This window comes from Bactrocera dorsalis, chromosome 2, assembly GCF_023373825.1.
Source record: "Bactrocera dorsalis isolate Fly_Bdor chromosome 2, ASM2337382v1, whole genome shotgun sequence".
Classification (NCBI taxonomy): Eukaryota; Metazoa; Arthropoda; class Insecta; order Diptera; family Tephritidae; genus Bactrocera; species Bactrocera dorsalis.
In genome coordinates this window covers 66,989,585-67,006,379 of record NC_064304.1, presented here as the reverse complement: position 1 = coordinate 67,006,379, position 16,795 = coordinate 66,989,585, and the positions used below count along the sequence as shown (strand labels likewise).

General features: G+C 38.1%; 1 protein-coding gene across 1 annotated transcript; it reads right to left on the bottom strand.

Annotated features, from left to right (window-relative positions):
• Positions 1–14,925: 14,925 nt before the first annotated feature.
• LOC125776764 (uncharacterized) lies at positions 14,926–15,697 on the bottom strand. The gene is made up of 5 exons (XM_049450331.1): positions 15,674–15,697; positions 15,522–15,620; positions 15,285–15,464; positions 15,030–15,053; positions 14,926–14,961 (listed from the first exon to the last, which is right to left on the bottom strand). The coding sequence occupies exons 1-5, from the start codon at positions 15,695–15,697 to the stop codon at positions 14,926–14,928; spliced, it is 363 nt and encodes a 120-aa protein (XP_049306288.1).
• Positions 15,698–16,795: the final 1,098 nt, after the last annotated feature.

The following is a 16,795-nucleotide window of genomic DNA, read 5'->3' as shown; positions in this document are numbered from 1 at the left end:
GTTGCCCCGTATATAAAGATTTGAAATCGAAGTTGTCACAGGGCATTCAAGCTCGTCGTAACCAAATGTTACAGACACCCAGTAATGAAATAATAGCAACCTCGGAAAAAAGTTCAAATCATTTTACTTCTAACAATAATAATATGCAAGGAAGCTATGCAAATGTGGTGAAAGGCAACACTGTGCAAATGCAACTGCCGCAAAATCCTCCAAATGGAGGTATTGAAACTATGATTATAAATCTTACACAGTGTATGACTCAATTTATGTCTACCATGCAAAACATGATCCAAGATTTAATAAAATCACAAAATCAAATGCTGCAAAATTTATTAAGTAAAAAATGAGCTTACTAAATATCTGTATATGGAATGCTAACGGTGTTAACCAACATAAATTAGAGATTATCAGATTTCTGTCTGAAAGGAATATAGATGTAATGCTTATTTCAGAAACTCATCTAACAAATAAAAATAATTTCAATATACCGGGATTTAGACTATACGTTACAAATCATCCGGATGGAAAAGCGCATGGTGGCACGGCAGTGTTGATTAGAAATCGTTTAAACCACTATGCTCTAGAATCTCATGCTACACCACAGTTACAAGCTACAACAATATCACTAAAAAATTGGGGTTGTGACTTAAACCTTACGGCTATATACTGTCCACCTCGTTTTAAAATTACAGAAATCGAATTTAAAGACTTTTTTGGAACACTAGGTCAAAGATTTCTAGCAGGTGGAGATTATAACGCAAAACACACATACTGGGGCTCACGTCTTATTAATCCGAAAGGACGACAGTTGTACTACACTATTATGAATAAGCATAATAAACTGGATATAATATCTTCTGGTAAGCCGACATACTGGCCCAGTGATAGAAGAAAAATACCAGACTTAATAGATTTTGCTGTAGTCAAAAATATAGATAGATCGCTTATGACAGCTGACACATGTACAGACTTATCATCTGATCATTCTCCTGTACTAATAAAGTTATACGAACAGCCCATGTTATTTGAGCCGAAAGTTTCTCTAACATCACATAAAACTAACTGGTTGAAATATAGAAAGTACATCAGCACCCACATCAATATTGATTGCAAAATAAATACAGAAAGAGACATTGATGAAAATATAAAAGAAATTAATGACGTAATAACTAATGCAGCTGTATTGGCAACACCAAAAAGAAACAACAAACCAGTTGGTTTTAGAAAGATCACCAATAATGAAATAGAGAAACTTGTAAATGAGAAAAGGCGAGCTAGGCGGGAATGGCAGTTAAATCGATCCCCTTCATCTCTGCTTCAACTGAAATCTGCTGTACGAAAGTTAAAAAAAGCGCTTAAACGCGAAGAGGAACACAACACTGAAAATTATATAAAGAAACTGTGTCCAAATTCTCGCAAGCAAAATTCTCTTTGGAAAGCACAAAAGTCTTTCAAGCCACCAGTAGATTCCAACATGCCTCTAAGACAGTTGAATGGTAATTGGGCACGTAGTGATGAGGATAAGGCAAATTGCTTTGCAAATCACCTAGAAAAGGTATTTCAACCCAATTGCCCAAAGAACAACTTTGAGTTGCCAACCTTGCCCAATACCACAAAAGAGTCGCATGTGTCTATTAGGACTTCTACTTCTGAAGTTACTAGAATAATAAAAGAGCTTAACCCCAAAAAATCACCTGGACATGATAATATTACCCCAAAAATGCTAATTGAGTTACCAAATATTGCCGTAAAGGTGCTCTCTTTGCTCTTCAATGCAATTCTTAATCTCGGACACTATCCAAATTCGTGGAAAAAGTCGCAGATCATCTTGATAGACAAACCTGGGAAAGACTTAACACAGCCGTCTTCATACAGACCAATCAGTCTTCTACCCTGTCTTTCTAAGATATTTGAAAAATTGTTACTATCAAAGATGACTCCTCCACGAAAATAATATAGTACCAATGCACCAATTTGGGTTTCGTGAAAAACATAGCACGATTGAGCAAGTAAATAGAATTACTAACGAAATAAGAAAAGCATTTGAGCACAGGGAGTACTGTTCAGCTATATTTCTAGACGTGGCTCAGGCGTTTGATAAGGTATGGCATGAGGGCCTTTTATACAAGATTAAAAACAAAGTGCTTTTATATAATGCGGTCATAAAGCCGATTTGGATGTATGGCATTCAACTGTGGGGTACGACCTGTGCAACTAATATAGACATAATACAAAGGTTCCAATCAAAAATGCTTAGATCAATCACGTGTTCACCATGGTACATGCGTAATGAGAATATCCATAAAGACCTTGGTATTTCTATGGTAAGGAAAGAAGTAGAAGACAGCAGAATTAAATATATATGTAAACTCCGTGATCACCCAAACCCTTTGGCTAATGCTTTGGTACATTCCTGCAATCAAACACGCTTTAAAAGAAGAGATATGCCCGCGTACTGAGGAGCAATGTATCACCAAAACACCTCAATCATTTGCTTGAGCGTGTCTAGTTTTTAAATAGGTTTAAGATTTTATTACTTATTGTTAGGCTTTCAAAACAAAAAGCAGATTCAATAAATAAAAAAGATATTTAAAAAAAAAAAAAAAAAAAAAAAATAGATCTACTATTAGGCAGCGATCTAATACCACAAATTATTCTTGAAGGTATTGAAAAAATTACCGAAACACTTCTGGCGCAAAATACCATTTTCGGATGGGTCCTAAGCGGACTAGTTGCGGAACCAGTTACAACATTAACAACTCAAGTTGAGGAAGTCTCAAATGAATACCTCAATTCACAATTGAGAAAATTTTGGGAACTAGAAGAACTCCCCCCCATATCAGTCACAACCCCTGAAGATCAGAATTGTAAGGATTTTTACAAAGCCACAACTACTAGATCAGAAAATGGTCGGTACGTCGTATGACTACCACTTAAGCAACAATTTCCTAACACACTCGCCTTAGGTCACTCTCGCACCTCTGCAATTCAGCAGTTTCTAAGCATGGAAAGAAACCTACTTAAAAAAGGCGAACCCAAATCTGAATACGATGGTGTGTTAGAAGAATACCTCCAGTTAGATCACATGGAGGAAGTAAACCCAGGGGAGAAAATCGTCAACGGCAAATACTACTCCTTTTACCTGCCACATCACGCAGTAGTAAAGCCAGACAAAAAAACAACAAAAGTAAGAGTTGTTTTTAATGCCTCGAAGACCACAAGTTCAGGCAATTCCCTAAATGATATCCTATTTACGGGACCCACACTCCAACCAGATTTAATGCTTCTGATATTAAACTGGCGTATATTCAAATACGTATTCAATGGGGACGTTGAAAAAATGTATCGGCAAATAGGCGTACATAAAGACGACCAAGATTTTCAACGTATCATGTTCCGAAGATCCCCCACCAGTCCTTTACGCGACTTCAAATTAAAAACAGTTACATTTGGCGTTAACTGTGCACCATATTTAGCCATTCGTACTCTCCACGAATTGGCAGACAACACAAAGTCAGAGTTTCCTCTGGCAACTGAAGTGTTGAAAACTCAAACGTATGTAGACGATATTTTGTCAGGAAGTCATACTCTTCCAAAAGCATACGAAGCCTTATCACAAGTAATCCAAGCCCTCACATCCGCAGGGTTTCCATTAAAAAACATTACGGCGAATCACCCAAGTATATTAAAAAATATACCAAAAGAAAATTTGTTGGACACTAATTTCCTTATTTTCGAAAAGGAAAGTACAACAAAAACATTAGGCATCCAATGGAATGCGTTATCGGATCAGTTCTCATACACGACAGAGTCCATATCCGCATTATCAGCCATAACGAAAAGACAGATTTTATCCTCGGTGGCAAAACTCTTCGACCCCGCAGGATGGCTTTCGCCAATTATGATCCAAGCGAAAATCTTAATACAAGAATTATGGCTAGATGGAACCGACTGGGACGAACAGGTGAAACCTCTTCGCTTAGAAAAATGGTCCCAGTTCGCAAAAAATCTGAATGACATTTCTCAGATACAAATTCCACGATGGGTAAACTACTCCCCCGAACACAAAGTCGAATTACATGGCTTTTGTGACGCATCAGAAAAGGCATACTGCGCTACTATCTATGTGCGCACGCAAAGTGATACCACGACCACAAGCCACTTATTAGTACCAAAAGCGAAGGTGGCACCTTTAAAAACTATAAGTCTCCCACGACTTGAGTTATGTGGCGCACTACTACTTTCAAAATTAGTAGCCGTGGTGCAAATGCATTTAAATATGACAAAATGCAAACTATATATGTGGTCCGATTCAGAAATTGTACTAGCCTGGTTGGAAAAACCACCACATGCATGGAAGACGTATATTTCTAACCGAACGTCTCAAATTCTTGACCTAGTGGGATCAGCCACTTGGCGTCACGTAGCCAGTGCTGACAATCCTGCCGATCTAGGCACAAGAGGGTGCAAGCCACTGCACCTTGCCACTACCACCCTCTGGTGGAATGGCCCCCGGGGGTTGATAGAATCTCCTGATTCTTGGCCACAATCCCCCATGCGCAACATTATCGTCCCAGAAGGTCGAAAAATCGCCACCTTTCACACATTATTGGATGATGCCGACATCCTTGAACGATTTTCCTCGTTTCCAAAAGCGCTCAGAGTAGTCGCTTATATGTTCAAATTCATAGAACAACTCAAAAGCAAAGTTAAGGGATCACATAATTTCCCATGCAACACAGTGACGCACCTAGAGTTACAAAAGGCAAAGGTCGCACTAATAACATATACACAAGCGCGCTATTTCAGCCGCGACATATCACTACTAAGAGAATCGAAACCGATTGATAAAAGGAGCTCACTCTTAGTCCTCAACCCATTTCTGGACACGAAAGGTCTGCTTCGTGTCAATGGTCGGCTTGCTAATTCGAGCCTAACATATAACGAACGCCATCCCATAATAATCCCAGAGAGGTCATCATTTGCCACACTGTTCCTCCACTACATCCACATCTTAATGCTACACGCCGAACATCGTCTCATGCAACAGATGGTACGCCAGGAGTATTATATCCCCCGTCTTAAGCCGCAAATCAAGAAGTGCATCTTCACATGCAAGATTTGCACTATGCACAAACAGAAGATGCGAACGCAGATTATGGCAGCACTTCCACCGGAACGCTGCAATTTCGCTCTGCCTTTCACCACAACAGGTGTTGATTTTGCTGGGCTTTTCCAAGTAAAGGCGTCTATGTTAAGGTCTCCCACTCTCATGAAAGGCTATGTGGCTGTCTTTGTATGTTTCACGACAAAGGCAGTACATCTTGAGCTATGTAGTAATCTGACGACGGATGCTTTTCTCGCGGCATTTGCTCGCTTCGTCGCTCGACGTGGCTACCCATCAAAAATCATGAGCGATAATGGCAAAACCTTTATCGGAGCTCAACGAGCCACAGAAAAGCAATTTGTGGATTTTTTAAAACAAGTGTCACCCGACATCGTACAAAAGTACGCCCCTCAAGGTATCAATTGGCAATTTATACCCCCAAGCGCTCCCCATATGGGCGGTTTATGGGAATCAGCTGTAAAAAGCTTCAAAACCCATTTCAAACGGGTAGCTGGAAATTATAAATTCAATTACGAAGAGTTCACGACGCTATTAAATCGAATTGAAGCCATTCTCAATTCACGGCCACTCACAGTACTATCGCAAGACCCCTCAGATTTCACCGCCTTAACTCCAGGGCATTTTATAAAAGGAGCACCCATCCTGGCCATTCTTGAGCCAGGCGTGGAGTCGCTATCTCTATTAAATCGATGGGAACGAATTAAAATTCTCCATCATGATTTCAGCCGCCGATGGAAGGACGAATATATAAAGGATCTCCACAAAAGATACCGTTGGAAGACTCCTGAACAAGCGCCTAAACTTGGAGACTGTGTCCTCATTCATGATGATTGTCTGCCCCCTACCGAGTGGCGGCTTGGCCGCATAGAAAAGCTACATTACGGCTCCGGCGGCCACATACGAATCGTTGATCTCCGTACGCAAAACGGAACGCTAACCCGACCGCTCGTGAAGCTATGCTTTCTGCCAACTTCCGATGATCGCGAATCCGAAAACCTCAAAAATAAACCGGTATTATCGCTACACAATAAACGAACCAAATGAAACCAATAAAACACGAGAAAGTACGCAAATAACAACCCGTTAAAAAATAACAACCGTCCGAAAATAACAAACCGTAAATAAAGATAACAAACCGTACATAAACTTAACAAACCGTAAAGAAAACTAACAAAAAATGGTCGATCCATACGACGGCCCACTCATGCCACATATCGTGGCACGATTGCCAATATCTAATTGTATGACAGATTTCTAATTGACAATCTCATTTATACCTAGATCACCATGGATGTAGATACACCAGTCGCAACCGCGCCAACAGCTCGGGCTACCAATGCGCCACGCACCATGCCTACTCCAGCGCCCCGAACTGTGGTGGCAACGACGCCGGCAACTGCACCGGCAACAACGCCGGCACCGGTACTGGCGACTGCGTCTGCAGCGGCCCCTCAATCCGCACTTCGTGGTGGCACTCAACCACCACCACCCCCATCACGGACCACGGAAGCCCTAAGGTGCCCCATCTGTCGGCGCCCACATCGCCTGCACCATTGTGGCATATTTAGGGGTATGCGACCCGTGCAACGGCAGCAAGTGGCCCAGGCCCACGGGCATTGCCATAACTGCCTGTCACATACCCATGGAACTGCAGCGTGTGAGTCACGAGGGCGGTGCCAAATATGCCACCGGCCGCATCACACGCTGCTACATCGCAGCACGGCACGCGAAGTGAATCGGCCACCTATCCAGCACGGCCGCATACCCCGCTTCCAATCCGCAGCTCGTGGCGCGCCCCAGCGAAGCGTAACCTCGTTGCGGCGTCGGCAGGCTGGACCACCACCTCGTCGGTCTAAGGGGCTGAGCAGCGTTGTGGCAACGCTGCAACAGTTGCAGCGCCTTTTAGACTAAACAGTCGTTTAGGGGGGCCGGGATGGCTAAATGAGCACCTGACCCTCCTTAATATAATAACGTACACACCATACTCAACACGGCTACACCATCCACATCATCCACACATCATACTCCAATATTCATCCCACACACACCAACTCATCATCATCTACACCACACCTTTCACACCACACACGAGGACACCAAACACAATCAACAAAAGGAACTGGCGGACGAGGCCAAGTCTCTTTTTCATACGATCCCCGCGCATATACGGTTCTCCGTCAAACAACCAAGTTTTTTCTTCAACCGACCGCAAAGTCATCGCCAAATCAAAGGTGAGTTGCCGCGAATTTGATATTTGTTTCTATTGCACAATTAAGTGGAAAACAATAAAATAACTTAGTTTATTTTAATTTATGTATTAATGACGTAAGTATGTTTAAGTGTACATGTATGTATGTATGTAAACAGACATACATGTATGTTTATATTAATATTTTGTGTGATGGTGAAGTGGATATCATAACTATTAAGGCCGTATCTGCCTTTAATTTTCTGCCTAATATGTCGTACGATGGCTCTATACATTGGCTTTGTTCTGACTACTTTGTAGTCCTGCAAAACAGATTCGACGTTGTGGATCCAGAATATGAATTGGATCGGATCTCCTTCGAATGTTGGGAGGTTCTTTACGCAGACAGGTAATCTGCTAATTTCTATTAAGTCTGACTCAATTAAGTGAATATGGTTATTTGAAATAGAACTTTCGTTATGGGGACTAATTCTACTTTCTAACTGATTTATCCTACTGCTCAATATTTTTGATTGTTCTATTTGTGCATTAACAGCACCTGTTAGGTGTGTAACAGCTTCCTGAATTTGCTCCATTACTTATATATATTTATTGCTATTAACAATTTTTTAGATTTTTTATATATCGGGTATAAATTTTATTTGCTTATTAAGATTTTTTATATTTTTTATATATCTGGTAGTTATTATTGTAATACTTAAAATTTATTTGACCGATATTTATTGCTATGCAATATTTTTAATATATCGGATAATTATAATTTTTATGTAAGCTTAATATTAACTTACAGGAGTATCAGCTTTGTCGTTCTCTTTGGACGGTCCACTTGGTCCTGTTTGAAGCGTTAGTCCTCTACTGGGGGGTGAATGATGTCATTTGTTTTAGTTTCCTACTTTATAAGTATTTTTAATTTGATTTGTCAAACACTTACCTTTATTGTTTAACAAATCTTAAGATATGTCAAGACACTTGACGCGCTTTTTTTTGCGGCGTTTTTTGCGTACACTTGTAATTAAATTTCCAAACAAGGTTCAAATACTGTTTTTAATGACTTATGTCAAACTCGACTGAACTTTCTATAAAAATTAAATTCCGTCGTCTATCCTTCTGGATAATGATATTTGTGCTTACAGATTCACTTTAATACTTTTGGTGTAGGCAACTTCAAGTTTTTTAAAGTTCTCGGGCACCAATTAATGGTTGCCACCAGATAATTAATTACTCGGTCTTTTGAATTGTAAGGTTGAACTCCAATTTCTTTATTGAATACATTTCTTTTAAACAAAATTTTGCTAATTTACTATAAACTTACATATGTACGAATTCTTGCTTACTATTACTTATTTCTATATACTCTATAATGATAACGTAAGCAATAATTATAGCAAAATAGCAAACCTCAGTTTGGTCGAGAAACGGCCTACATTGCGGCGGCACGGCTTCCGCTCTGGTTTAGTGCCGACGAAATGTGCTGTTGTTGTAAATTTTGGAAATCAACTTTATTGAGCAACAATGATATTGTTTATTTGCAGAATATTGCTGAATTGAATTTCTGTTTATAGTTGAAACATTCTTGTCAGTATATTTTACTAGCTACGACAACTTTGTTGTTGTATATTTGGTTAGCTATGCTAGCTGTGATAACTTATACATATGTATACTCGTAGTAGAGAAGAGAGAGAAAATTTCAATAAATACTTTTCCAAATACCGCGTACGTATTGAAAATTGTTTTGGGGCCTTGAAAGAAAAATTTTCAAGTCTAAAAGAACTCAAGTTCAGATTGCACACTATCCAAAACAAGAGAGAGTGTAATGAGTGGATAATGGTCTGTTGTATTTTGCACAACATTTTTATAAATTTCAACAACGAAGATCATGAAAGCAGCGTGGAACCCAGTGTAAATTTATTACCATCAACAAACATTAGACATAGTCTACTGAACTTTATTCAAAACCAACCTATTGTTTAACGTTTTTACTTATATAATATTCATTGAAATAAAAAATTAACACTATGCTTTCAAATGTTACAAAAAATAAATGATTAATTTCACTAAATCAGACAAATTTTATTTCATTCAAATTGTTTGGTTAGATATATAATATATATTATATATATATATATATGTATATAGATATACACATACGTACATTCTAATTCGTTAGAAAAATTTATCATGAAAAGCATTGCGAATATTGTAAGAAAAATCACTATACATATACTCATTTGTGCTCGCCACTACATTAGCTTAAATCATTTAACTTACGTTAAAATAATTACTTATATTTTAGCTTAAGCTCTTCCATAGCTAATCGCTCTTTCATTTCGAGCTCAAGAACTTTCAGCTTTTCTTCGCTTTTAAAATTCCTTTCTTTCAAATCAAAATTCTTTTCTTTTAACACCAATTATCTTTCCCTCCCTCTCTAACTCCCTGTCTCTTGCTGCCAATTCTGCTTCTAGTTTTTCTTTCTTGAAACTAATGACTTCGGCTTGGAGTTTCATTATTTCCGAAACCTCCGTTCTGCTGTATATGCCCTTACGGCTCGTACTTGGCGTACAACTAATTTCGGCAGAACTTTCGTTACCAATTAAATGTAACACACAATCTGGGCCTTGGGAGCTCTCCGGTTCTTCAATCGGTACTGCTATCTGAGTTTCTACAGCACCCTCAAAATCCAAATACTCAGCGTTCATCGTATATTCGATTGCGGCACATTCACTAACTCTGCTCCCAAAAATGTCTTCGAGCTCGTAAAAAAAGTGCACATTTTTAGTAGAGTACCTTAAATGAAATATAGGTTATTCAAATAAATTGGCAACTGAAACATCTAAAATACCCACTTTTAATAGTTTCACCACTCATGCTACCTGCTCCCGTCGAGCCTTCCCATGTCTTCGCTTTGTTGTAGTTCACTCTCATGTTCCGCACTTTAGAACGCACAAGCTTCCACTCCATGGTTAGATTATTTACCATGCAGAATTGCTTATAGTAAGCTTGAGCGGACGGCTTCTGTTAAATATATGTTTCCAAATTATTAAATTTAATATTTCAAGAAATAAAAACAAACCTCAAGTTGCCGATTTTCCAACAGAAACTCAATTAGAGACTTCTCTTCTGCTGCCGCCCATCTACGGGTTGGGTTGCAACGGATACGCTTGGCTTTGACCTAAAATTAAAAGAGGTTCTTTAGTAATACATGTTTACATATATTTCTTCTAATTCAAGAATACTTACGTCATTATCTCGGGGTGATTCCATTTTTGTTTATAATTATTTTAACCCGGTACTGCCCAGAACTTTTTTCTTTCAGATTTTGCTGAAATTAAGTAGGCTTATGTATTTTGACCTCCTGAGCACGAAATTGATGTCCGTTTTACGATTCACTATATAACTTTTCCGGAAAATGCAAAAAAACCAGCGTTGCCATATGGTAACCGTGGGTCGCCTAGGGTACAGGTTTTTTGCTCTTCCTTTTTGAAATAAAATCTTCGAAAAATCTTGTTTTATGCATTTTTATTGAAATTTTAAGTAAGAAAAAATAAATTTTATGACAATACAGTTATGGTTTGGTATGGTAGTCTGCAAAACACTTGACGCAAAGTCCAACGTTACATTTTCCACATGCTGTTCGCCCGTTAACGCTACAATTTTCACCCGCACAACGTCTACGATTTGATGGCACTACAAAGTGCCCAGTTTGATCGTACCGGAGAGTGTGTTCTACGCGACTTAGTTGCTGGGCATATCTGTGAGAAGTTTGGAGATGGTTTGCCCTTGATAAACTGCTTACATCCGTGTCTGTCAAAGTAGAGAAATCATACTTTCGTCAAAGGATAGATTTTGTTCGGCATGAAAATTATCAATCATTTTTGCTTTTAAATGATCAGTCAATGGTCGCAATTTCCACATTTTATCGGGATTGGCGTCGCCGTTTTTTGAAGAAGCATTAGAGTTGTCTACGAAGTGAAGATTTTGCAAAATTTCCTGAAATCTATTTCGACGCATTGTGTTACTCACTAAGCTGTTGCGAATATCTTCATCTTGACTCCATAAATTTCTAAAATTGGCGTGGTAATTGTATCCCGTAATGACCAATATGCCAATAAATGCTCGAAGTTCGCCGACTGTTATGCTTGGGTTAGGTCTATTCTGTTCGATCGCATACATTGCACTTTGTTCGCAAATGTGTCCCAATAATTCATCATCGAAAAACTTTTCAAATTGCTGATGCGGTAGTAAATAACGACAATCCTCGTAATTTGCATCTGGGAAAATGGGAGTAAGAGATGACGCATCACCTTTTATCCATTGAAATGTTGTTTGCTTATTACTTTGTGGCAGTGAAACATTTGAAGATTTTGGTGTCACTCTACGTAACCGCTTTCTGTCCGGTGATGGTTGGATGCTGAAGGTTGACCATTAAAATCCATACTTTTATATTCTTTTTCCACAATAACGATGGGCAAATCTTCGATATTTGGAGCTAAAGAATCCAAGATAATTATTATTATGTAAATATGAAGCAATATTGTTTTCAAACATGCCTCCAATTTCATCTTCATCAAAACGTCGTCCACTAGCCATTACAACTTCACATCCGCTTTTAAGCTGAGCGGGACAAACATTATCTATTCAAAAACCAACTATTTTTTGACCAAACTGAATTCACATTTTATGGTTTATTTATTTAGCTATCGATTGGTATTATTAATTCTAAAGTCTGTCGAAATATAAACATTATATAAAAGCACTTACCGACATGCCATATCGAAAAACGAGATTTTTTCACCTTTGCTTTCGTCAACTTATTTTCAGATACGATAATTACTCGAATTGAACTCCCAATAATTCAAATTTCACAATTCTGGAAAGCTGCAAATTTTTCGCATAAGAAAGCGGTTTGTAGTTTGTAGTTTTGTAGTGTAGCTTTCAAGTTATTTATGAAAATGTAACATGACAGTTTGCGTTACCATATGGTACGCGTGGGTTATTAGCCTGCAGACAAATTAACAAAATCAGAATGTAAATAGAAACAGCTGATCGAATAGCATCCACAAATAGCAAGGCAAACATACCTTTCAGAGTTGTATTGTGATATTAAAATTTTACTTGCGAAACAAAAACAAAACTTTTACAACTGTTGTATTACAATAGCGCAATAAACCAAATACGACAAATAGTACGACTTGTGAACTCCCTAATTGAGTTTACTTTGTTTATTAAACACTAGTAGAAATGTTCATCTCGGAATACCAAATTCATCCCAATGGCGACATAATGTACTTTGATGACAGCCGTTTCAACGAAATGATTCCTGTTCGCCCGGACGAATTTCGCCGCATACTAGATTATAAAGGGCGATTTTTTAAGAGCTTGATAACTTTTTTTAAAAAAAAAACGCATAAAATTTGCAAAATCTCATCGGTTCTTTATTTGAAACGTTAGATTGGTTCATGACATTTACTTTTTGAAGATAATTTCATTTAAATGTTGACCGCGGCTGCGTCTTAGGTGGTCCATTCGGAAAGTCCAATTTTGGGCAACTTTTTCGAGCATTTCGGCCGGAATAGCCCGAATTTCTTCGGAAATGTTGTCTTCCAAAGCTGGAATAGTTGCTGGCTTATTTCTGTAGACTTTAGACTTGACGTAGCCCCACAAAAAATAGTCTAAAGGCGTTAAATCGCATGATCTTGGTGGCCAACTTACGGGTCCATTTCTTGAGATGAATTGTTGTCCGAAGTTTTCCCTCAAAATGGCCATAGAATCGCGAGCTGTGTGGCATGTAGCGCCATCTTGTTGAAACCACATGTCAACCAAGTTCAGTTCTTCCATTTTTGGCAACAAAAAGTTTGTTAGCATCGAACGATAGCGATCGCCATTCACCGTAACGTTGCGTCCAACAGCATCTTTGAAAAAATACGGTCCAATGATTCCACCAGCGTACAAACCACACCAAACAGTGCATTTTTCGGGATGCATGGGCAGTTCTTGAACGGCTTCTGGTTGCTCTTCACCCCAAATGCGGCAATTTTGCTTATTTACGTAGCCATTCAACCAGAAATGAGCCTCATCGCTGAACAAAATTTGTCGATAAAAACGAAACGAAACACATTTCGAACCGAACACTGATTTTGGTAATAAAATTCAATGATTTGCAAGCGTTGCTCGTTAGTAAGTCTATTCATGATGAAATGTCAAAGCATACTGAGCATCTTTCTCTTTGACACCATGTCTGAAATCCCACGTGATCTGTCAAATACTAATGCATGAAAATCCTAACCTCAAAAAAATCACCCGTTATAAAGTATTTAACACAAATTCTAGTGGAGCGCAACTTCCTTAAGGCTTACAATTAAAAATTGTGCTATTTAGGTTGGGATCTTCCGGAGATGGATTTTCGTATAGATAATAGGTTGCTTCATTGTTTGGCGTGGGTGATGGGGGCACTATTCAAATTATAACTAAGCGCGTTAAACGGTTGGAAATTGTTACTGCAACGCGGAAAGAGATCCCAAGTTGTATAGGATATATTGATGGATGCGAATTAAATTTGGCTGAAGCGCCAGCCAAAAAACGTGAACTTTTTTATTAACGAAAACGCCAATATGCTATTAAAATGCAAGCTGTTTGTGACTATAGGCTACGAATAAGACAAGTCACAATAGGACACCCTGGAAGTGTCCATGACGCCAAAATCTTCTTGAATAGCCCTCTTGCAAAACATCCTCAACGATTTTTATCTGACTCTCAGTGGATTGCTGGAGATAGCGCCTATCCACTCAAGGATAGGCAAAATACTCGTAGTACGGATTACACTACGGAAGAAAGAGAAAGTTTCAATAAGTACTTTTCAAAATATCGTGTGCGAATTGAGAATTGTTTTGGCATTTTAAAAGAAAAATTCGGTGGTTGAAGGAATTGAAGTTTAGAATGATAAATGAGAAAAATAAAAAAGAATGCAATGGGTGGATCATGGTATGCTGCATTCTCCATAACATGCTAATCAATTTCCAAACTGAAAACGAAGAAAGCATTGAAATTAACCCACCTCGATATAGCTTACCACCAGGAAGTAACACAAAATCTACCCTTCTTGACTTCATACAAAATCATAGATTAACTTAAAATACATCATTATTTAAACGTATATTTACTATTCATTAGTATTAGTATTCATATATAAAAATGTGTTTTTTTTTTAATTTAAAAATTAACATAAAAAGTAATTATTAAAAATAAACTTCAGGTAATTTCAGGTTATTTAAAATTCTCTTGCACCACTTTTTCCAATTCTTCCATTGCCAATCATTCTTTCATTTGTATTTCCATTATTTTTAACTTTTCATTACTTTCCAATTCTTTTAATTTCATCTTCATTTCTTTGTCTTTTAGTAATAATTCTTGCTTTTCCCTTAACTCCACTTCTTTTTCTTTAATCCTCAATTCCCTTTCTCTTAATTCCAACTCTTTTTCCTTAAAACTCATTTCTTGCTCCATTTTCTGCTTTTTCAGCTGTATCATTTCAGACTGAAATTGCAGAGTATCTGATGCCGCAGTTCTGGAATATATTTCTTTACGAATTTATTTATGCATTCGCCTTCGCATACAGCCGAGGAAGACGCTGACTCGTTGAGGTCTACTTCCGAATAGTTTTCTTTGTTCTTACTGCTGACTCAATCACTCTACTGCCGAAAATTTGTTCCATTTCATAAAAAAACGTACACATTTTAAGTAAAGTAGCTGAAATAAAAATGTCTAGTTATTCTAAGTACCACTAGAAGAATGAATAACATTTAAATTCTCAAGTTCTGATGCGATTTACTTGTCGTTCCGCTTCATTTTATGGTTTAAACCATTTACACAAATTCGCAATTGTCCTCAATACTATTTGCTTCACTTCCATACGCACGCAGAAACAGTGAAAATTTTGTTTTAATTACAAAACAAAATCTTACCCTTCATAGTTTCGCCTTCCATACTACCTGCACTCGTCGAGCCTTCCCATGCTTTTGCTTTGTTATATGTTGTACGCATATAACGAACCTTCGAGCTTGTCAGCTTCCAGTCCACCGCAATGTTGCTCTCCTTTGAAAATCGCCTATAATACATTTGAGACGTTGGCTTCTATAATTAAAATTATAATAGATTACTTCTAAGTTGTATTTTAATTAATAAATTTACCTCAAAATCCCTGTTCTGTGTCAAAAATTCAATCAACGGCTTTTCTTCTTCAAACAGCCACTTTCTGGTTCGGTTGGAACGCACCCGCTTTGCTTTTGTCTAAAAGCGCATTTAATTAGTTAAATTGTATTTATTTTGCATTTTTATATTACCTGTATAACATTATATTGCTCCATTATTCCGAAAACCCTTGACAAAAGAAATTTTAAAGAAATTTAAATTTAAACACAAATGTAACCACAACACAAAAGCAAATTGATGTAAACAAAAAGCTGATCAGTTATGACGAACCGAATACATAGCGTTCAGAGTTGTATTTGCGTAAACTTATTTTAGTATGCAATCCAACAACAAATTTTTTACACTAGCATAAAAACTTATGATTTCATGATTTTACGATGCTTTAAGACACGTTGTGAGTACCCCATATATATGTATATATAGGCAGGTAATAGCGAAAGGTAACCGGGATGCTGCGATGCTGCAAAAAGCGACGGTATATAGCGATCGACGTAGTATCGACAAAAGGTGCGCGAGATCCTTTTCGTTCCCTTTTGTTCTAGCATAATTGGTATGCTGGATGGTGTCATCGAGTTTTGGTGCATGTGCGTGTGTGTGTGTTAATGTGTAGTATTCTCTTGCGTGATGAGGTGAATGCGTGCTTTTGATTGGGTGTGGTCAACTGATGTGAATGTGATGTGACGTCGCTACTCATTTAGCCACAAAGCATCAAATTAATTATGAAGAATTCTCCACTCCACTAATCGAAGCCGTTCTTCGTTGACGACCATTCTCTTGCAAGATTCCTCCAATTTCATAGCCCTAAGGGCTAAGGAGTACCCATTCTGGCCATATCTGAGCAAGGCGTGGAGTTACTATTCTTTAAAAGCTGATAATAAATAAAATACAACAATTGCTGATAATACAGAAAAGGCAAATACATAATAAACAACCGGTATACCAAACTAATAAAGTGAATAATAACAAAGAACTTTTTTGCTATAATAATACAATAAGTCGTCAAAACACGCAAAAGCAATTACTACCTCAAGCACCAATACTTACACAAAATACAATTTTCTATTCTGCGCCCTCGGCTACTCCACCAACTTCTTCTTCTTCTTAATTGGCGTAGACACCGCTTACGCGATTATAGCCGAGTTAACAACCGCGCGCCAGTCGTTTCTTCTTTTCGCTACGTGGCGCCAATTGGATATTCCAAGCGAAGCCAGGTCCTTCTCCACTTGGTCCTTCCAACGGAGTGGAGGTCTTCC